Source organism: Aotus nancymaae, unplaced genomic scaffold, assembly GCF_030222135.1.
Source record: "Aotus nancymaae isolate 86718 unplaced genomic scaffold, 86718_ANA_hifiasm-v0.15.2.pri h1tg000033l, whole genome shotgun sequence".
In the NCBI taxonomy this organism is placed as follows: domain Eukaryota; kingdom Metazoa; phylum Chordata; class Mammalia; order Primates; family Aotidae; genus Aotus; species Aotus nancymaae.
This window is the reverse complement of record NW_026988447.1, coordinates 16,683,578-16,705,355: the sequence shown is the minus strand read 5'-3', so window position 1 is coordinate 16,705,355 and position 21,778 is coordinate 16,683,578. Positions and strand designations below refer to the sequence as shown.

At 34.6% G+C, this 21,778-nt stretch overlaps 1 protein-coding gene across 3 annotated transcripts in view; it reads right to left on the bottom strand.

Moving 5' to 3' along the window:
- Positions 1 to 21,778, bottom strand: part of LRBA (LPS responsive beige-like anchor protein) — a 742,045-nt gene that overhangs the window by 572,765 nt on the left and 147,502 nt on the right. For all 3 annotated transcript variants that reach the window (XM_064383828.1, XM_064383829.1, XM_064383830.1), the window contains exons 23-28: positions 11,738 to 12,808; positions 10,586 to 10,764; positions 9,612 to 9,765; positions 9,015 to 9,195; positions 4,563 to 4,684; positions 3,991 to 4,098 (exon numbers count right to left, since the gene is read on the bottom strand). In XM_064383828.1, coding sequence (XP_064239898.1) covers positions 3,991 to 4,098; positions 4,563 to 4,684; positions 9,015 to 9,195; positions 9,612 to 9,765; positions 10,586 to 10,764; positions 11,738 to 12,808 — 1,815 coding nt within the window. The remainder of the gene's footprint in view (positions 1 to 3,990; positions 4,099 to 4,562; positions 4,685 to 9,014; positions 9,196 to 9,611; positions 9,766 to 10,585; positions 10,765 to 11,737; positions 12,809 to 21,778) is intronic.

Here is a 21,778-nt window from a genome sequence, read left to right as displayed (position 1 = left end):
TGAAGAGAGTTAGGGCATTATCTGAAATAGGCTCTGGCCTAAGCAAATAGTGTGGCTGGTTTGATCTTTTATACAGACCACTAAAATTTTCTTCAACTCAACAGTATAAAGCTGTTTCACTTTCTTATCAGTCATTTGCTCACTGGAGCAATCGTTTACTTTTAATTTCCTTTAATGATCTGCATTTGCATTCACAACTTGGCTAAATGTTTGGCACAAGAAGTCCAGCTTTTGGCCTGTATCAGCTTTTGATATATCATGTTCACTAAGTTTAATCATTTCTAGCTTTCTATTTAAAGTGAGAGACATGCAACTTTTCCTTTCTCTTGAACCCACAGAGGCCATTGTAGGGCTATAATTGGCCTAATTTCAATTTTGTTATATCTCAGGGAATAGAGAAACAGGGGAATGGCCCTTCCCAAGGAGAATGGGAGAGATGGGAATGGCCAGTTGGTAGCACAGTCAGAACACAGACAACATTTATCAATTAGGTTCACTGTTTTAAATGGGTGTGGTTAGTGGTGCCCCAAAACAATTACGATAGTAACCCCAAAGATTACTGATCACAGATCACCATAACAGATAAATAATAATAATAAAAAGGCTGAAATATTGTAACAATTACCAAAATATGACATAAAGACATAAAGTAAGCACATGCTGTTGGATAAATGGCACAGATAGACTAGCTCAACACAGGGTTGCCAAAAACCATAAATTTGTAAAAAATCCAGCAATCAGCAATCTGCAATAGCAAAGCACAATAAAATGAGGTATGACTATAAATGGAAACTAATGGTACAAATTAGATTAACAGTTAATACTTAATGTCAAAAATTTTGGATATAATCAATTTCAGAAAAAAGAAGATAGGCTCAATTTGAATATATCCACTTGATTCAATTCTTTGACATATTTGTGATCTCTGGTATTTTGCAGGTCCATGTGTAATGACTTCTTTTTTTTTTTTTTTTTGAGACGGAGTTTCGCTCTTGTTACCCAGGCTGGAGTACAATGGCGCGATCTCCGCTCACTGCAATCTCCGCCTCCTGGGTTCAGGCAATTCTCCTGCCTCAGCCTCCTGAGTAGCTGGGATTACAGGCACGCACCACCGTGCCCAGCTAATTTTTTTGTATTTTTAGTAGAGACAGGGTTTCACCATGTTGACCAGGATGGTCTCGATCTCTTGACCTCGTGATCCACCCGCCTCGGCCTCCCAAAGTGCTGGGATTACAGGCGTGAGCCACCGCGCCCGGCCAAACTTCTTAGTCTTATTGGAAAAAATAAAGGTACATTTGTCTTTTTTATAAACCACCCCTTTTCTCTAGACATACCCAAGTTCTTCTGCCACACAATTCTGCCATCTGTTGTAATAACTGCTGCTAATGATATTAATATTCAAAATGCAGGCAAATAATTTACTTGTCCTTAACTTCTTAGTCTGTTATAAATTAGTTATGCCAATCTAAATCCTTTCTTAGCCCATTAATATGTTCAATGTTTACTAACTACCACATAAAGTTTACAGTATATGCCTAATCGTTGGCCTCAAATAAAAAATATCCCATAAATCTTTTATATTTAAATCCTAACTCCTGAAATAGATTTGCTTTCCATTGTAGCTGTCATTTATTGAATACTTACTGTAAGCCAGGCACTGTGCTATGTATTTCATATGTATTTATTAGCAAACTTGAATAAGATAAGGCTTAAAGAAGCAACTTACTTAAGGACATATATAGTATGTAAAAAAGCAAATCTGAACTCAGATTAGGGTGATTAAAAACCTTAGCTCTTAATCTCAAGGTAGTAATTTCTTTATGTCCTCAATCTTAGATCATTTCCTTTTTCATCTAAGTTTCCTTTGGTTCCCAAAAGAGGCTAAACTCTAGGATGTAAAATATAGTGTTTTCTTTTTTCTAAAACTCCTATAAAATGATTATATGACTTTTACAATTACAAAATACTTAAAATTATTTATGACTTTCATAATCATATAGTAAAAGAGATATTCTAATTCTGTTTGCAGAATATTGTGATATAATAACTGGTTAGAAGGTCCTGCAAGAGCCAAATCATCCACAGACACTGTGAGGAGTTCAGATTCCATTTATGCACTAAAAGGTGCTATTAGAGAATTCTAAAAGAAAAAGAGTAATATCATCTATTCTACTCTTTTGGTTTGTTTGTTTGAAGAGACAGGGTCTCACTCTGTGACCCAGGCTGGAGTGTATTGACACAATCATAGCTCACAGTAACCTTGACCTCCTGGGCTCAAGTGACCCTCCCCACCTCAGTCTCCCAAGTAGGTAGGACTATAGGCATGTACTACCACATGTGGTTAATTCTATATTTTTAAAGATCACTCTAGGAAATATAAAGTTATGAACAATACACTCAGAACCTGCTCAATGAAAAAATATGGACAGAGGATAAAACAGCAACATTTGGTCCTCCAATTGACCACATTCAAAGGTTTCCAGGGAGAAAAAAAAAGCTGATGGCTTCTTAATTAAAGGAATAATAACAGCTACTAGAGAACTGAGATCTAAGAAGGCAATATAGCCTTTTAATTAAGATCAAAATTTCAGGAGTCCTGAAAGAGATCAAAATTCCCTAAGTCCTAAATTCACTTTCACCTTTTACTAATTGTATAATCTTAAGCATATTACTTAATCAAATATTGCTAACTTCCTCATAGTATTATTGTGAGAATTAAACAAGCGAATACATATAGAGCAGCAATACCCAACCTTTTTGGCACTAGGGACTGGTTTCACAATAAAGACAATTTTTCCGTGAACCTGTGGGGGTAAGGCATGAGGTGGAGGTGGGGGGCATGGTTTCAGGATAATTCAAGCACATTACATTTATCGTTAGATTCTCATAAGGAGTGCACAACCAAGATCCCTGGCATGCACGGTTCACAGTAGGGTTCGTGCTCCTATGAGAATCTAATGCTGCTGCTGATCTGACAGGAGGCGGAGCTCAGCATTGTTCCTCACTCTCTGCTCACCTCCTGCTGTGCGGCCTAAGTGCAGGTCAGTGGCCAGGGGGTTGGGGACCCCTGATAAGAGCATACAGTATTATGTTTAATACACAGTTAGTATTCAATACTATTAAATAGTGATAATACTATAAGTTCTACATGTGTATAAAAACCTAGTCAAGAACTAAAGAGAACCAAACTACTGAAAAAAGAGACGGAAAAAGAAAAATTGAGATTAGAAAGTTTACAAGAAATACATACGTAAAATACATAGTGTTTAACAAATATTTACTAACGATAATATTCCAAATGCTGATGAGTGCAATTACAAATTATTTTTACTTTCATCTTTACACTTTCTATATAACTTTAAATAGTCTACATGAGAATTAGCAATGATTTCTATCAAAATCAGCTGAAACAAAACTGTTTTTCATCTTCAAGACATCAAAAACACCAAACTGAGAGCAACATCATCATGCACCTTTTTATCACATTAGTATACCTTTGAGGAAAAAATATCCAATATTCAGTAAAATAATATGCCATTCAGAAGTTGAACATTTTATTACATTCAGAGCATCAATTTTGGAATTAATACTTCTGGGTTTGAATCCTGATTTTATCACTGTCTATCAATGATAGCTTGGAGATGTTACTCAAGCTCTATGTGCTTCATATTTATTCATCTATAAAATGGAAATTACAATAGTACAGCTCAAAAGTGGTTAGACTTACTGAGTACATGTATAGCACTTAGAGTGCTTACTATGTAATAATGCATTATTCCTTTTAATAACATTACACTGATTTAATAGCTCCCTTTATGTAGACTATCCTTTCTAATATTCTATGTTTCTAAAATCAATGTCAAAAGAACTAGTTTCTAACCTCTGCTACACTATTTTATAATCACAAAGAAGTTTTAATCTCAATATATTAGGTCTAAGAGGAAATATGAATCAGTTAAGAGAGCATGTTAAAGAAATATTGTAACTTACTATGTCTCTGAAAACAACTGCCCTAAGCCGATTAATATCCATGTCCTGTAGAAGCCTGTCAAGGTCTCTTACGGGAGATATACCACCAGTCACAATGTCCACTGGGCTCTATTTAAGATTAAAAAAAAAATTGTACATATATATATACACATACACACACACACACACACACACACACACTACACAGATATTCTTTAAAAATAAACACAGTATTCCAAGAAGCAGAGAAGCAAAGTTATACCATTCCTTTCCCCACTTTTTTTGTGTGTATACTTCTTTCTTCTTTGGGGGGTTGGAAACAGGGGTGGAGAAAGATGGCATGCAGGAAAAAAGTGACATATTTGAAGGAAAAGGTATCACAGAAACAAGAAAAGTAAACATTTGGAAAAGCAGACAAGATTGAGTATAAACAAATCTTTACTGTATATTTAAACACAAATATTTGAATGTTACATCCAGGCCTAAAGTAACTATTTTAATCTCTGCCAGATTTAACTTTATGTTGAAATGAAATTTAAAAACTTAATTGTAAAATAGGAGTATGCTTTTTGAAAATTAATCTGTATACTTACCTTTGCTGCAGATTTCCCTAAGGGAATAAGGCTATGTATTGTTTTCAAGGCTTTATTTCCCCTAGTTTTCAGTTGTGAATGCTGCTGACACTCCAAGCAATTCCTTACTGCCACTGCACACACTGTAATTTATTTTAAGGAAAACATTGGGAAAGAAAAGTTAATATTTAAGATTATGGAAGTAAAAACCATCAACTACACAATATGATTTACATCAGATTTTATTCAAAAGAGATGACATTCAGAATATTCCTACAACATTCCTAGACTTTATCGCCTAGTGTTGGTTGTCTGGTATTGTTAGATTCCATGCTGTGGCCCAGTTAAGATTTAGGGAGGCAGTATGGCCTAGTGGTCTAAAACTTTAGGGTTTGCTGAAAGGAAATTAGTTTAGGAATCTTAATAGGCTTCTGTTTCTTAGATCTCAACTAAGCTAACTGGGACAATCTTTTATTAAGAAAAGGATAGGGAAGAAAAGAATTGAAAGAAATGAAAGAAAACAGAACAAAGCATATTACCATGAACTAGTCTACATAACAATCTTCTACTACCATCATTAAAGTAAATTAGTTAAACTGGAAATTTTGGCATTTTTCTTATATTGCATCATTACAGTATGATATTGAGACTGATAGAGGTTATAGTTAGAAGAAGCTTTATAGGGTCCAGCATTTACTAGCATTCATTAAAACTGCTTAGAAAATGGGAGACAGAAAGGGAATTTGATTAATATACAGTCTAAAATTACCTAAGTCTCCCAAAAATCAGGCAGTTAGATTACTTAGAAATTAATTTTGAATTTTAAATGACGTACATTATGCACACTTCACTATAAACTGCTTGATACCATGTAATCATATAAATTCCCACCAAATCTGTAGCACTCAAGGTACTTGAACTGAGCCACGGAAGGAGAGCAAATTAGGAACAAAATAGCAAACTTAAGTGGGAACTTCACAAACAATCACTGGCCTACCATATGGCTAGCAGACATGAGAATTTAGAAAGAAAGTATTCTGAAAAGTGCCCAAAGAAAGCAATAGAATTTGAAAGGAAATAAGGGAGGGGATAAGGAGAAGAAGAGAGAATATGGACTAAAACTTTGTCAGATTTGGCATCAGACCCTAGAAATATTTTACTTTGGCAAATTTGCTATCAGACCCAGGAAATACTTGCCATACAATCTTTTTCACAAGTTGCATAAAATCAAATTTGGGTATGCATTACAAAGTTAAAAACCACGCTTCATTTCCTGGTTTCAATCAGTTACTTGTTGCTGCCATCCTAACTTTTAACCTCAACCCCAGGAAACAACAGGAATCAGGATCCCCGTGTCCAATAACAGATAACCAGATAAAGAAAATGCGGTATATATATACAATGAAATACTATTCCACTGTAAAAGAGTAAGAAATCATGTCTCTTGCAGCAATATAGATGGAAGTGGAGGTCATTATCTTAACTGAAACAAGTCAGACACAGAAAGACAAATATTATATGTTCTCACTTATAAGTGGGAGTTAAACAGTGTGTATACATGGATGTAGAGTGTGTATGACTGAAAATGGAAACTCAGAAGAATGAGGGGTGAGAGGGGGTTGAATGATCAGAAACTACGTAATGGTACAATGTATGTTATTCCCATGATGAATACCCTAAAAGCCCTGACTTCACCACTAAGCAATCCATGTATGTAAAAAATTGTACTTGTACCCTATAAATTTATACAATTAAAAAAAAAATCACGCATTTGGACTGTTTATTTAGCTTACCATACTCTATTAAATAATCTTGGACAAGTCATTTTTTAAGTCTCATTTCCATATATAAGAACAAATGGTACTGGGGCACATTAAATTATCTCTTAATTCTTTTCCACAGCTATGAAAAATTAGGAACATAGAATATTTCCCTAGCTTCTGAATCTGCTCTTGAGTAAAGTTTTGCTAGTACAGCCTTGTACTTTTAATTCTAGAAATGTACTCTTTTTAGGAAATGAAAAGGCTTTGAAAATGGCACACACAAAGCAATAAAGTCTAAATATTTTAATTACTAATAGAAAGATTAAAGAAGTATACTACAATAGAAAGAGTAGGAGCATTAGTTAAACAATAGTATTCAAATTCTACCTTCACCAATTATAGCTTTTTAGTTAAAGATAAGTTTCCTAATTTCTTTGATCTTCAATTTCCTCATGAATTAAAAAAAACAAAATTTTCACCATAAAATCAACAATGACAAATGACAGTAATCAATAAATAATAGCTTTCATTCTGTTATGCTCACCAATTTGAATGTCTCTTAATTTAAATTTTAAAACAACTGTCTATAAATTGTTAATCCAAGTTATTCAGAATAGCTGGATATGCCATTTATTATTAAATATAAAATACTTGGAATTTTATAAATACTATTAAATACTTCAAATAGCATTTTGAGTAAAAATAATATTTGTACCAAAAAGCACAAGTATACATTAGTTTATGTAACAGATCTTTTTGCTAAAGATGAAAAAATATGCCATTAACTAATTAGATTCTCACTTCCATGTTATATCTCTTTGTCTCTTCATATGACCATGGCTCCTAATGGTTTGCTTCCATTTCTTGTGCCTTCTCTCCTCACCACTTTCTCTTCATTTAATAATAAAATCATTTAACAAAGTCTCGATATTCACAAATATATAGAAGGAAAGTTGTGCAAAAAAAAATTGTTTTTTTGTTTTTTGTTTCACCTAAGGAAGTCTAGTTGGCACTAAAAAGTCATTTCAGCCAGGCGCGGTGGCTCATGCCTGTAATCCCAGAACTTTGGGAGGCCAAGGTGGGTGGATCATGAGGTCAGGAGATGGAGACCATCCTGGCCAACATGGTGAAACCCCGTCTCTACTAAAAATACAAAAAAATTAGCTGGGCATGGTGGCGCATGCCTGTAGTCCCAGCTACTTGGGAGGCTGAAGCAGGAAAAATGCTTGAACCCAGGAGGCAGAGATTGCAGTGAGCCGAGATCAAGCCATTGCACTACAGCCCGGGCAACAGTCTCAAAAAAAAAAAAAAAAGTCATTTCATGTATTTTTACTTTTACCTAGGGAAGAAGTGTTTCCAGGAAAAGAACAGAGAGTTGATGATTTTATTAAATTACCACAGCTTTTTAAAATAAAAGCCGTACTTGAATGATGCTAGTTTAGAACAATATTATTCAAGTTTGTTTGTAAGAGAAGCAGTATCAACATCACCTGGGACTTTGTAGTCAATTTCAGGCCTCACTCTAGACCTATATAATCTTTTTCTTTTTTGAGACACATTCCTGCTTTGATGCCCAGACTGGAGTACAGTGGCGTGATCTTAGCTCACTGCAATCTCCACCTCCCGGGTTCAAGCGATTCTGCTGCCTCAGCCTTCCAAGTAGCTGAGATTACAGGTGCATATCACCATACCTGGCTAATTTTTGTATTTTCAGTAAAGGCAGGTTTTCAGCATGTTGGCCAGGCTAGTCTCAAACTCCTGACCTCAGGTGATCCGCTGGGATCCAAAGTGCTGGGATTACAGGCGTGAGCCACCACACCCAGCCTAGACCTATATAATCTAATCTGCATTTTTAACAAGATCATCAAATTTATGAATCACCTTGTGTTTATTAATCACCTTATGTTTATGTATCTCCTTAAAATTTCAGAATCACACTTTGGAGCAAAAAGAGATTGGGAGCACCTATAATTCCAGCTATTAGGGAGGATGAGGAAGCAGGATCACTTGATCCCAGAATTTTGAGACCAGCCTCAGCAACATAGCAGGACCACCATCTCAGGAAGAAAAAAGAAAAAAATAAAGGGATGAGGGAGAGTGGAAACTGCTAGCCAAAATCACCTTAGTAAATTCATTTTTAATATATATATTTTATTGCATTTTAGGTTTTGGGGTACATGTGAAGAATATGCAAGATTGTTGCAGTAAATTCCTTTTCTTTTCTTTTTTAAACACAGAGTCTCATTCTGTCCCTGAGGCTGTAGTACAGTGGCGTGATTTCGGCTCACTGCAACCTCTGCCTCCCGGGTTCAAGCCATTCTTCTGCTCAGCCTCCTGACTAGCTAGGACTACAGGTGCACACCACTACGCTAAGCTAATTTTTTGTATTTTTAGTACAGACAGGGTTTCACCGTGTTAGCCAGGATGGTCTCAATCTCCTGACCATGTGATCCAACTGCCTCGGCCTCCCAAAGTGCTGGGATTACAGGCGTGAGCCATCACATCCAGCGGTAAATTTTTCAAAATATATCCTCCTTCTTCCCCATCCAACTTACCAACTACTGCTATGCATAGTACATTAAAAAGTAACCATATAATGAATAAGCTAGCACATATTTTCTCACCAACAGAAGATGGATAATTTCCAATGTCATCTCTGAATTACTGAAAATTTTTTTAAGTAAATTTCCAACGGTTTTTAACAGCTCACCCAGTCGGAGACACTGCCGCAAAATTCCTCCAGATGACATATTTTTTTCAGCTTCAATTTCAGTAAAGCCAAGAGAACTTGCAAATATAAGCACATCCACAAGGCTAATTAGCCTCTGCAAAAATGTCACAGAGGCTTCTATTGAAAGGCCTTGAGTAGGTTCAATATTTTCCAGTTCATGCTGTTAAAAAAAAAGTTTGACATTTATGTACATATTCTAAAAAAAATTATTACCAGATATATTCCTAAAATTTATAAATTTTACAAGAAGTCAGACTTTCAGAAACCTAGTAACACAGAGTGATTTATACTTATTATTTCATCTAAAAAAGGTGGGGGGATGAGGAGGAGCAACAGAAACATACAGGTGAAACACCATGAACCATATTCTTTCACTAGCTGACTCATACCTAGGGAACCAACATTCTTTTCAGTTATTTCATTACTAGACCAGATTCTAAGGCAAGTAAAAGATCCTATTGTTTTTTATTTATAGCATCTATGATGCATAGTAACCACCACATTTAAGTTTTAGTCAATAAAGTTGCATAACACTCATGTTTTCACACCAATTTTATATAGTAATTAAGTCCTTACTGTAGCCGATGTAGCAGCTGAAAGCAATGGCAGTATACCCCCACAAGCCATGACCATATTGTCCATCACTTGAGAGATGAGATGAATTGTGTTGTGTACAAAGATGACATTATCACTGCTATTCACGAAGTCCATAACTGTCTTTGTTGAATGGCTGTCCAAAGATAAATGATGTTTACTGATAAAGCTAAAGAAAGGAAATCATGGTTTCCCTACTTGAGGGGAGGGAGGATAAGAAAGTGCTTTTGCTTCATCTTGAAAACTGAAGGAAGATAATGCAGTAGGGGGTGTATACTTCTTCAGAAGAAACAGACCATTCCGTATCAGTAATCACTATCCATGACCTTCTTCAGTGCTGAAATATAAATACTATTCATTTTACACTTGATATAAAAAGTTGAAGAAAATTATCCTAACTGGGAACAAACCTGAGAAATCATGTGACAAAAATTATGAGGTAATTGTGCTATTAAAAATGAATTTTCTTCTGTAATGCCTATGAAATGCTTTTAAACATAAGAATCTTACACAAATAAAAATAAAAAATTAGGTACTTTTAAAATCATAAATCATACAATGAAGGATAATTTGAACTACATGGATTTTTTAATGCTAAAAATACATTGGAAATATTGATAATGTTATACTTATCCTAATTGTTTTTTAACACTTCTAGTAATAAACCAACTTGATAGACCTACCTTCTGGTGAGTTCCATGCTATAAAATTGCTACAGGAAATCACTACAATTTTTTTTAAAAGGGAAACCTCTGCTTTTCATGTTTTTGTAATCCAGATAAGGATTCCATTCTTATAATGGAGAACAAAAGTTAATTCAGTAAAACCCTAGCATAGAATAATTACTATTCTACATTTTAACCAAAAGTCTGAAATTACAAAGTGCTTCTATAGATTTCTTTGAAAATAAAAGACTAGGTTTATACATATCTTCCATAACAAACATATAGACAAACCTTCTCCACATCTGTATATCGGTTTCTATTGAAAATAATAGATCAGTGAGCAAACGCTGATGCATTTGAGACCAGTTGAACTCAGGAATACGAAACATGGTAGATCTGGAATCCCTCCTTTGTCCATTAACTGCATCTGGTGCTATTCCTTGCCCTGGCTGCTCAGGTTGCCTTGACATCTAATACAGAAAATTTAAAAAGTAATAAAATAAGTTCAACTTCAACAGAAGGCTTTAGAAAAGTAAACAATTTAGTAGCTTCTATGCAATTCATCTAACACATTTTAAGACACTAAAGAACCAAATTAGAGAGAGAAAAATTATCAGTGAATAATAACATTAATATTTTAGTACACATAAGCAAAGCATCAAAAGTATAAAACTACCACAATTCAAAAGTAACTAGATTGGAATCATGTTAAGTGTTACCACTATGTAGCATTTTATAAAGGAATCAAGTAACAGTTATTAGTTTTGAACCTTAGCCTAAAAAAAAGGCAGTATTTAAAATCTAAATGGCATCTGGATTATGAAGTGGCTAGAATGAAGAACAAATAAAAACAGTGATAACATAATGAAAAACAAACCAACAAAAACAAAAAAAGGAAGGTGGGATAGAGGATAAGAACTGAATAAAGTGGAAAATGACAACATGCTACCAAGCATTGTCTCATGGGTCACTCTGAGATACGGATAGAGGAGAAGGCTGTGCCTCTAGATCTCACAAAGACTCCTCTCTCTTACAGACTTCATAATACAATTTTAAATCACACGCTTGGTAACTAAAATTACACACTGGCAGGTAGGTAACTCTAGAGCTTATTGGAAAATAATGTACTATGATTGGGTTAGTCAAATAAAAGGTAAAATGCAAGTGTTTCCAATATTTGTTTTACAAACTAAAATTATACCATTCATTCAAAGTGCTAACTTTTGATCATGCTATGGTAAAAATAATAATAAAAGCCGCCATTTAATGAACCCACATTAACTGCTAAACACTGTGCTAACGATCTGAAATACAATCTTCACCTTCATTGCATTTATTAGAGAATACAAGATGAACCAAATCCAAAATAAAATTTAAGTATATATGCTTGCTCTTTTTTAACTCAGTGAAAAAATACTTGAAGAAGACAATATATAAAATCACCTCAAGCACATGTCGATGAGGTTGAGGGGCTTCCACGTTTGTACTGGCCTTCAATTCCAGCCTCTCAGTATCTGCAGCAACACTGGAAACATCCAACTTGGCAATCTTTTGCTCAGAAGAAGCAGAAACCTCAGAGGCATTACCATGATAATCACTAATTAATTTGGTTTCTCTAGTGAGGTTAGTTGCTTTCCTCCCTTCCTCCAGCATCTGACCAAGGTCTGATTCTACAGCTCTTTGGGAAACAATAGTTTCTGGTGACCTAGCTGAAGACCCTGATGCTGTCATAGTCTGAATTCCAGAATCTTTAGAATCTTGAGTTTCAGTATTAGTTTGCTTTTCACTAACAGGTTTTCCTTCTTGACATATTAATTTGTGATCATTACCAAACATGTCCAGTTTTTCACTGGCTTCAGATGCAGCTGGAGACAAACTATTATCCTGGAGCTCTATGGGTAGACTAGCTTCCTCAGTAGGACTGCCTTCTACTTTCAGTTCCACATAATCGTCATCTTCCTCTTCCTCTACTATAGACTTATCCAAGAACTCTGGTATCTCTGAAGCATCCTCTTCTGAAGGAGAACTTATAGAAGCAGTTACTTCACTGACAGTCATTGAATCTTTGCCAGTTGTTATAAAAGAATTAGAAGAAACAGTCACAGCTTCTACTATGTCAGAAGATACTTCTAAATCGCCTGCATTCCTTATCTCATTTGTCAATGTTTCTTCCAACATGCCTTCATCTGGTAACTCCTGATTTTCTTGCTCAGCTTTCATTTCTTCATAAGATGTATTAGATGTATTAGTAGTTTGCAGTTCAATATTAGATGCAGATTCTAGTAAACATGTCTTCTCTATACTTGAATTTTCATTACCATTTGTGAAATGAGGATAGACAGGAGAATCCTTCCTATCTGATTGCTGGTATCTTGCTGAAACATTAACATCCCTTCTAATGACAGAGGCTGCTTCAACTGAAGTTGAAGAACAGGGCCCTATTTCTTCATCAACTTTTCCTTGCTGTTCCCTAAATATATTGGCAAGGTTTTCTTTGTGTATTTCAAAAGTGACCTAGGTGAAAAATGTACAATCAGTTAAAATACACAGGAGAAATAAACACAGAATACAAAATATAAAATTAAATATTTTCAAATACATAGTTTATATAATACAATGAAGCTTAATTTTCCTATATTTTATTTTAGTAGAATGACAAATGTAAGTTAATCACAAAAATCTATTCATTAAAAATGACAGTCAATTTTAATATTAACAAGCAGCATAGCATGAAACCACAACAAGAACATAGTCATTTAGCCTATTCTTAAACATGTATAGGAAAAGGATAGACTATTCTACTGGCTACCATAACTTGTACCAGAATCTAAGTATGTACCATTGGGAAGGGTTTTATGCACTGGGTAACACTTGTTTCAACAGTTATGAATACCAATTTCCCCAGGAATTGTCCACAGGAGAGATTAAAAATATCAGTTAATTATGCTCACCATTACAGTAGCTCTACATGTATCTATTAAGCTACAAAACCATTATCTCACTAAGCTAATGAATACAAGTTATTTTAGCAATGGGAGAAAAAAAATCCAGCCCTTCCCCAAAGTTTAACCATAATTTCCAAAGTTTGAACTAGTCGAAAACAGTCTGAATGTTTCAACTGATCCATACATACATCCATTCATTCCATTTAAATGTGAGTGACTACTATATATTAGGCACTGTGAACATTTCTATATCATGTTTTGCCTTTTACCCAAATAAACAGGAAAAACTGAAAAAGTAAATTTTTTTTAAAGAGAGAGCTGTGCTTGTTAACGTCACAAAATACAGAATGTTTTAAATCTCTTATGGATTATTGTATAGCCACTATCATGTGATTTCCATTGATGTTTCAATGTTAACCCCCATCACCCCTTGCAACAAAAATGCCAAAAAAAATCATACATGCAGAAAGTATAAGCATATAGTTTATTAATCTCGAAGGTGTTTGTTTCTGTAATCTACATTATTATATACAGCAAATTGGACATTCATTCAATAAATCTTTATTGAGCCATAGTATAAGAGGATGGTAGGATAATCAAAGAAGAAAAGCCGATTTTTTTTTTAAGCACAAAAATCTATAGGCTTTATTGAATCACAGGAGTATGCACATAGATAAAAAGCAAACAAAAGTAAAAATGATTCTCGATGCAAAAACTTCCTTCTATTGATATTAACTAGCTTTACTCACTACATATACAGAACATTCATGCCATGTGATATATTAAAATAAAAATGTTCAAGGAATATTTTCCTAACTGAATATTTGTAAATATTTTTCCTAATTATAAGTATGTTCTTAATTCTAAAACTTAGAAATCTTTTTATTAAATAAAAAAAAAAAAAAATCAGTGGTGGTAATCCCAGCACTTTAGGAGGCTGAAGTGGGTGGATCTTCTGGGGTCAGGAGTTCAAGACCAGCCTCGCCAACATGGCAAAACCCTTTCTCTACTAAAAACACAAAACTCAGCTGGGACTGGTGGTGCACACCTGTAATCTCAGCTACTCGGGAGGCTGAAATAGGAGAATCACTTGAACCTGGGAGGCAGAGGTTGCAGTGAGCCAAGATAGCACCACTGCACTCCAGCCTGGGTGACAGAGTGAGACTTCATCTCAAAAAAAAGAGGATTGGTTAGCCTACTGTTTGGGAAACTGACTTTAGGGAGAGCATTTCTGTACCAATAAAACAATTATCATTATCAAAAGAAGCAGGTTACATATTACCAACCTCACTGTCATTTTGAAAATAGGCCATTTATTTCTACAATAGCCTGTGTTATAGAATGATGTTTTCAATAATCATTTGCTTTGATTTTATTTATATTAAAGGTTTTTAGAATTTGTATTACACAATGGATCAAAAAACATGAGTGTATATATATATATATAATTTATATGTACAGATTAAGAAACAACAATTTTTTTTTAATCTCACATACCTACCACCCATGTCAAAAAGTAAAACATTACCAGTACCTCACAATTCCCCTATGAGCGCTCCTGACTGTACTCCCTACTTCTCCACTACAATCAGAAGGAAATTACTATCCTGATATTTCTATTGTTCACTGTTTATAAACAGTTTTACCTGGAGGACAGAGCTTTGGCAGATAATTTTAAAGTAAGTTTTACTATCTATATACTAAACATACCCATTATGTTTAGTTTGAAATACTAAGTCTAACACAAACCGAGCCAATTGTATTTTGAAAAGCAATACTGCCACACCTGAGGCTCCCAAGAAAAGACAAGATATACAGAATCTGTGAGTTCCAGCAGGGCTTCAGCTTATTTAAGAGAATATGTAAAGCTATTTCTGAGAAGTCTTATAGGCAAGTCATTAGGAAATACAGGAAATATAGAGGTCAAGAGAACTGGAGAATCTATCAGAGGTTGTGTGTGCCAGGTAGAGTATAGGCATAAATAAGGTCTGAGAAGTAGACTACTTTATATTTTTCAATTCTAAGCTCACCATGGTGAACCCTTACCCTAAGAAGTAGGTCAAACCAGAGCATGTCTTTGTGGAGTAATGTGAGAATCTCCAGGTGATTCAGCAGTCGAATTAGAAGGGAAAACAGGAACTTAATCAGCACATGGTCAAGGCAAGGAAGCTAAGTACTGCTAATAAGAATAAAGGTCTACCTCTCCTGAGCCAAACTGCTCCAGTCCAGATGGACTGTCATCTGTCTACTACATAGCTGCTATGGGGAGCTCCCTTTCTACAGTCCTGGAGATCCCCTTCATCTCTCTTCTATGTTGTCTCTTCTGTTTTGTATATTTCATTTCTTTCCATTTATTTTATTCTCTCCTTCTGTTCAAAATCATGCAGTGTCTTCTTGGGTAAGGATGCATATAAATGAAATTTTTTGAGATCTCAAATATCTGAATATGTATTTATTCTAGCTTCATATTTGATTAATAGTCAGAGTATAAAACCATAGGTAGAAAAGCATTTAACTTTGGAATCTGAAATGCTTTTAAAATTCTAAAGTTGGTTGGTTTTTAAATTTGCCCTTAATTTAATTTACTCCAGTGGTCTAAAAGTTAAATGGCAAATGAATAATTATCAGGATTATCTTTTTGAGTGCTGTTTTCCTTAAGATATTTGTGACTTTAAAACTGATAATTTCCAATTAATTGCCAGATATTGTTCTAAATTACCGAGTTAAAAGACTAGTCATTAATCTTCACAATCATTTGATAGCTAATCTATAGCTGTTTGTAATGTTTGGAAAGCACTTCTATAAACTACTAAAGATACTCATGAGCTAATGACTATAACACTTCTTTTGCCATTACTTTCAACTTAATTGGGACTCAAATTTACTAATTAGTAGATAAAAGATGAACACAATACACCCAAATGTTAATATTATCTTTTTAATCTATATATTAAAACTGTATAATGTGTAAAATTTAGAATTTTTAAACTGTTACGCAATGTTTAGCAAGTGCATCTTTTTCATTGTGTTTTCATATGAAAAAACCAGCTAAATATGATGTTAATTTCTGATTCTTAAGTTACCAGCCTTTGATAAAAAAAGACATATCTTTAAAAAAAGGTGGATCTTCCCATATGTAGTATCAATGAGCATAAGTCAAAATGATTGCCACCACATTCATGAGATCTTTTGTAGAGACTCTGATGCACAACAGTGGTTTAGGTAGCAGATATATTGGAAATATCAAGCATTATTGACATAAGAGCAATTCTAAGGGTTGGTAGTACTATCCCCATTTATAAAGATAGGAAGAACAATGACATAAAAGAGTAACTTCTACTCTTTTCTTTAAAAAAAAAAGTCATCTTGATCAATTTTAATTTCTTAAAAACAGTCTAAACAGATGCTTTCATACAAATCTAGAGTATAAACTAGTACAGATTTTTAGAGAGCAATTTAGCAATATCTACTAAAACTTTTTAAAACGTACAGACTCCTTCCTCTGGAAATTCCACTTATAGGAATTTAACCTACAAATTAAGAGTTATAGTATTGAAGCAGGCTCATTACTGCTCAATGATAAGGAACAAAGTATACATCAATAGATTTTTTTAAATATCTCTTCCACCAATTTTTAAAAATATAATTTTGGAGAATGGCGGAATAAAAAAAGAAAACTTGAATCATTTACACAGTCACTCCTTCCTAGAATTTTAAGTGGTCTGAGAACATTTAAATGTTATATCAAAGCTGAATCTTATGCTCTTTACTTCTCCATAATGTGATATATTATATATGCCATATAATATGCAGACATTAAATTCATGTAAGAAATATACCATTAAATAATACTCTAAAATAGTAAAAATACGATCACATTTTATTAGCAAATAATTAGATGTATGTGTAGATTCATGTATAGAATAGAAGACTAAAAGGTCTCACATCAAAATGTTAATAATAAGTTACACATAGGTGTTTGGATAATGAGTAATTTTTGTTTTCTGTATGTATGAATTTCTGCTGGGTTTAAGATTTCCTGTAATGAAACTTAGTATTTTAAATTTTAAAAAAATAATAAATGCTATTTGGTTTTAAAATGTTAAAGCTAAGAATAATTTTAGCCAGGAACAAAGGTGCATGCCTGCCGTCCCATCTACAGCAGAGGCTGAAGGGAGAGGATCACTTGAACCAAGGAGTACCAGGCTGTAGTGTGCTCTATATAATGGCACCACTGCACACTAGCCTGGGCAGCACAGCAACACTTTTGTCTCTCTCTTTTTTTTTTTTCAAGTACCATTTAAATTTGGTAAAAACGCACACACAAACACACACACAGAAATCAGATATTTTTAAAGAATTACTTAGCAATTAAAGTATAAAGTGCTGAAAATCCATGAAATGTGGAAATTTTTTATTTTCGTAATTTTTGTGAAATAGAGTCTCACTCCATCACCCAGGCTGGAGTGCACTGGCACAATTTCAGCTGACTGCAGCTTCAGCATCCCATGTTCAAGCGATTTTCATGCCTCCAACCTCAAGTAGCTGGAACCACAGGCATGCACCACCACTCCTGGACAATTTTCATATTTTTAGTAGAGACAGGGTTTCACCATGTTGGCCAGGCTGGTCTTAAATTCCTGGCCTCAAGTGATCCACCTGCCTCGGCCTCCCAAAGTGCTGGGAGGCATGAGTTACCATGCCTGGCCAATTTTGTAACTTTTGAAATTTCTTCAAACAAGTCGCTTTTAATCTTATACAGTCACCATAAACACATATATATTTTTATATATGCCAGGTCATATCTTATGATTTTAAAAATAATTTTAAGAAGACAATTAGAGAATTCTTTAAAAAAAATCTTATCTCCGGCTGGGTGCAGTAGCTCACGCCTGTCATCCCAGCACTTTGGGAGGCCGAGACGGGTGGATCATCTGAGGTTGGGAGTTCTAGACCAGCCTGACTAACATGGAGAAATCCCAACTCTATTAAAAATACAAAATTAGCCAGGCGTGTTGGTGCAAGCCTGTAATCCCAGCTACTTAGGAGGCTGAGGCAGGAGAATTGCTTGAATCCGGAGGCAGAGGTTGCAGTGAGCCGAGACTGCACTACTGCACTCCAGTCTGGGCAACAAGAGCGAAACTCCATCTCAAAAAAAAAAAACAAAAAAACAAAATATTATTTCCACATGCTTTTACCCAATCTAAATGGTACTTTCTTCTTAGATACAGAGACTAAAATTTCATCAGATTACAATAAACAGTAAGTAAAATCTTTAGATCTTTCAAATAATCCAAGACAATTAAGGACTTTATCCCCAAATTCACCATTTAGGAGGAAGTCCAACTCATATTATACTTTTAACTCCAGCGTGACTAATCTTTACTTATTCATTTTAAGTCAGAAACCTATTCTCCTAATGGCAATATGAGTCTAGACAAAATACAGTATCTAAGGTGTTAGTTTTATTTGTTTAGAAAATTCTCATACTTCAGAATAATTTAAATGCCTTAATTTAAATTTTAATGAATGAGTAAAAGCATTTTATCATACCAAGTGAAAAAAGTACTACTTAAGCATGAAAAAAAAGTCAATTTGAAGCCAAAAAAAAAAAAAGAAAACAATGAAAACCTAGACAACAAATAAGACAATGAAATCACAAAGGTTACTAGGTGCACACTTTAAAACCCTGAGACCAAAGTAACCAATATAGTGCAGTTATACTAGAAGAGCCTATTACTGCTTATAAAACCCAGTTCAGCTGCTGGAGGAGAGGCATACAGTGACAAACAGCTTCCCTGCTACAAAGGTGGCAGGAAATCTATCAAACTGGACAATAAAATTGCAATTGAGTTTCTTTGGCTTTTTATAGCAGCGGCATGTATCCTGATGTAACTCTGCAAAAGCTATCCAATTCACAACATTAGTTCTTTACACATCAGTTCTTTATCAAGAATCATGTTATAAATTTGTGATATTGAGATTCAAAATGACTGCAAAAAGGAAAAAGTAAGCATCACTTCAATACTGTATGTATGAAAGTATTTTAAAATCTTCAGAATGGGTATTTTTAAAGAAAAGAAAATTTTGTTCCAATAATTTCAGTGGAATTTTTAACAGCTGCTACAAATTGTTCACCTACTTACTGAATCACTACAGCTCTATTCTAAGCTTTATTAAATAATGATTTGAAGAGCTTTACAGCATAAGTTTGTTTTATTTTAAAAATAGCTTTAAAGATTAAAAATTCCAAAACACTTGACAGCATTTGAATAAATTACTTTGTATAAACCTCATGAAACAGAAAAGCCTTTTAAAAATAAAAATTTGCACAAAGGAATAAAATTAAAAGACGTATGAAAAACTAAAATGAAAGGTGAACAACTACAAGAACCAACTTGTAACTTTAAATTTTTATTTTCCCTGTCATAAGTAATGTTTTAGCATGCAGTTTTCAAAGTATACTTTCACAGCAAAAAGTGATAGGTCTAGTTATACTGAGATAAAAAGACTCCATGATTAACTTAGCATTATCCCATCTTATAAATGAATAGTAAAACTTGAGTTAGTGTTGTTCCTGCTCAAAAGTAGGCACTAGAGACCTCTCCTTAAAGCAACTGTTTCCTTCTGAAAAATCTTAAGATCTGTTTAAAACCATAAGTCATTGAACTAAAGAAACATATAAACTAAACAAAACTACAGTCATGCATCACTTAATCATGAAGACATGTTCTGAGAAATGCATCATTAAGCAGTTTCATCATATGAACATCATAGAATGTACTTACACAAACCTAGATTGTATCACCTACTGTATACCTAGGCTCTACGGTATAGCATATTACTCCTAAGCTACAAACCTATATAGCTTATTACTGTACAGAAGATTGCAGACAACTGTAACACAATATATGTATTTGTGTATCTTTTTTTTTTAATGTTTTAATTTTTGTTTTAACAAAAGACTGAGTCTCGCTCTGGGAGCCAGGCTGGAGTACAGTGGCATAATCATAGTTCACCTTTACTTCAAACTCCTAGACTCAAGTGATCCTCCCATCTCAGCCTCCTGAGTAGCTAGAAATACAGGTGCATGCCACCATCTCAGCTAAAGTCGGGGGCGGGTGGCGGGGTGTGTGTATGTGTGTATAGATCTAGTCTCACAATGTTGCCCAAACTGGTCTCAAATTCTTGGCCTCAAGCCATCTTTCTGCCTTGGCCTCCCAAAGTGCTGGAATTAGGGGTGTGAGCCACCATTCCCAGCCCTTACATGTGTGCACATAAGGTTTACATATGTGTATCTAAACAAATATAAACACAGAAAAGGTATAGTAAAAATACAATATAGAAGATTTAAAATGGTACTTACAGAAGGTATTTACCATGAATGGAACTTATAAAACTAGAAATTGCCCTGGGTCAATCAGTGAGTGAGTGGTGAATAAATGTGTAGGTCTAGTACACTACAGTACACTTTATAAATGCTGTAAATATAGCCTACAGTGTTTTATAAAGTCTACTATATTTTTAAAAGCTACTTTTCTTTGTTCAATAACAAATTAACCTTATCTTACTGCAATATTTGTATAAACATTTTAATTTTTAAAACTTTTTGACTCTTTTGAAATCAAATTTAACTTAAAACACATTGTAAAACTGTACAAAAATATTATCTACCAGGCAAAGTGGCTCACACCTGTAATCCCAGCTACTTGGGAGGCTAAGGCATGAGAATCACTTGAATCTGGGAGGTACAGGTTGCAGTGAGCCAAGATTGCACGACTGCACTCCAGCCTGGGCGACAGAGCAAGACTCTAATTCCAAAAATAAACAAACAAACAAAAAAGGCCAGGCATGGTGGCTCACAACCGTAATCCTCGCACTTTGGGAGGTCAAGGTTGACTGATTGCCTGAGCTCAGGAGTTCGAGACTAGTCTGGGCAACATGGCAAAAACCCATCTCTACTAAAAATACAAAAAAATTAGCTGGGTATGGAGGTTCACGCCTGTAGTCCCAGCTACTCGGGAGGCTGAGGCAGGAAAATCACTTGATCCAGGGAAGCGGAGGTTGCAGTGAGCCAAGATCACACCATTGCACTCCAGCCTGGCCAACAGAGCAAGACTGTATCTTCCAAAAAAAAAAAAAAATTCTGACCAGGTGTAGTAGCTTATGCCTATAGTCCCAGCACTTTTGAAGGACCAGGCGGGAGGACCAGTTGAGTCCAGGAGTTGAAGACCAGCCTGAGCAATATGGTAAGGCCCCATCACTACAAAAATCTTTAAAAATTAGCCAGGTGTGGCAGCACATGCCTATACTCCCAGCTACTCAGGAGGTTGAGAGGTGAGAGGATCACTTGAGAACAGGAGTTTGAATTGCAGTGAGCTATAATCATACCACTACACTTCAGTTGTCCCAAAAAAATTTTTTTTCCTTTCTCTATAACCTTATTCCAAAAGCTTTTTTCTTTTTAATTTTTTTTTTTAACTTTTTAAATGTTTTTGTTAGAAACTAAGATGCAAGCTAGACGTGGTGGCTCATATCT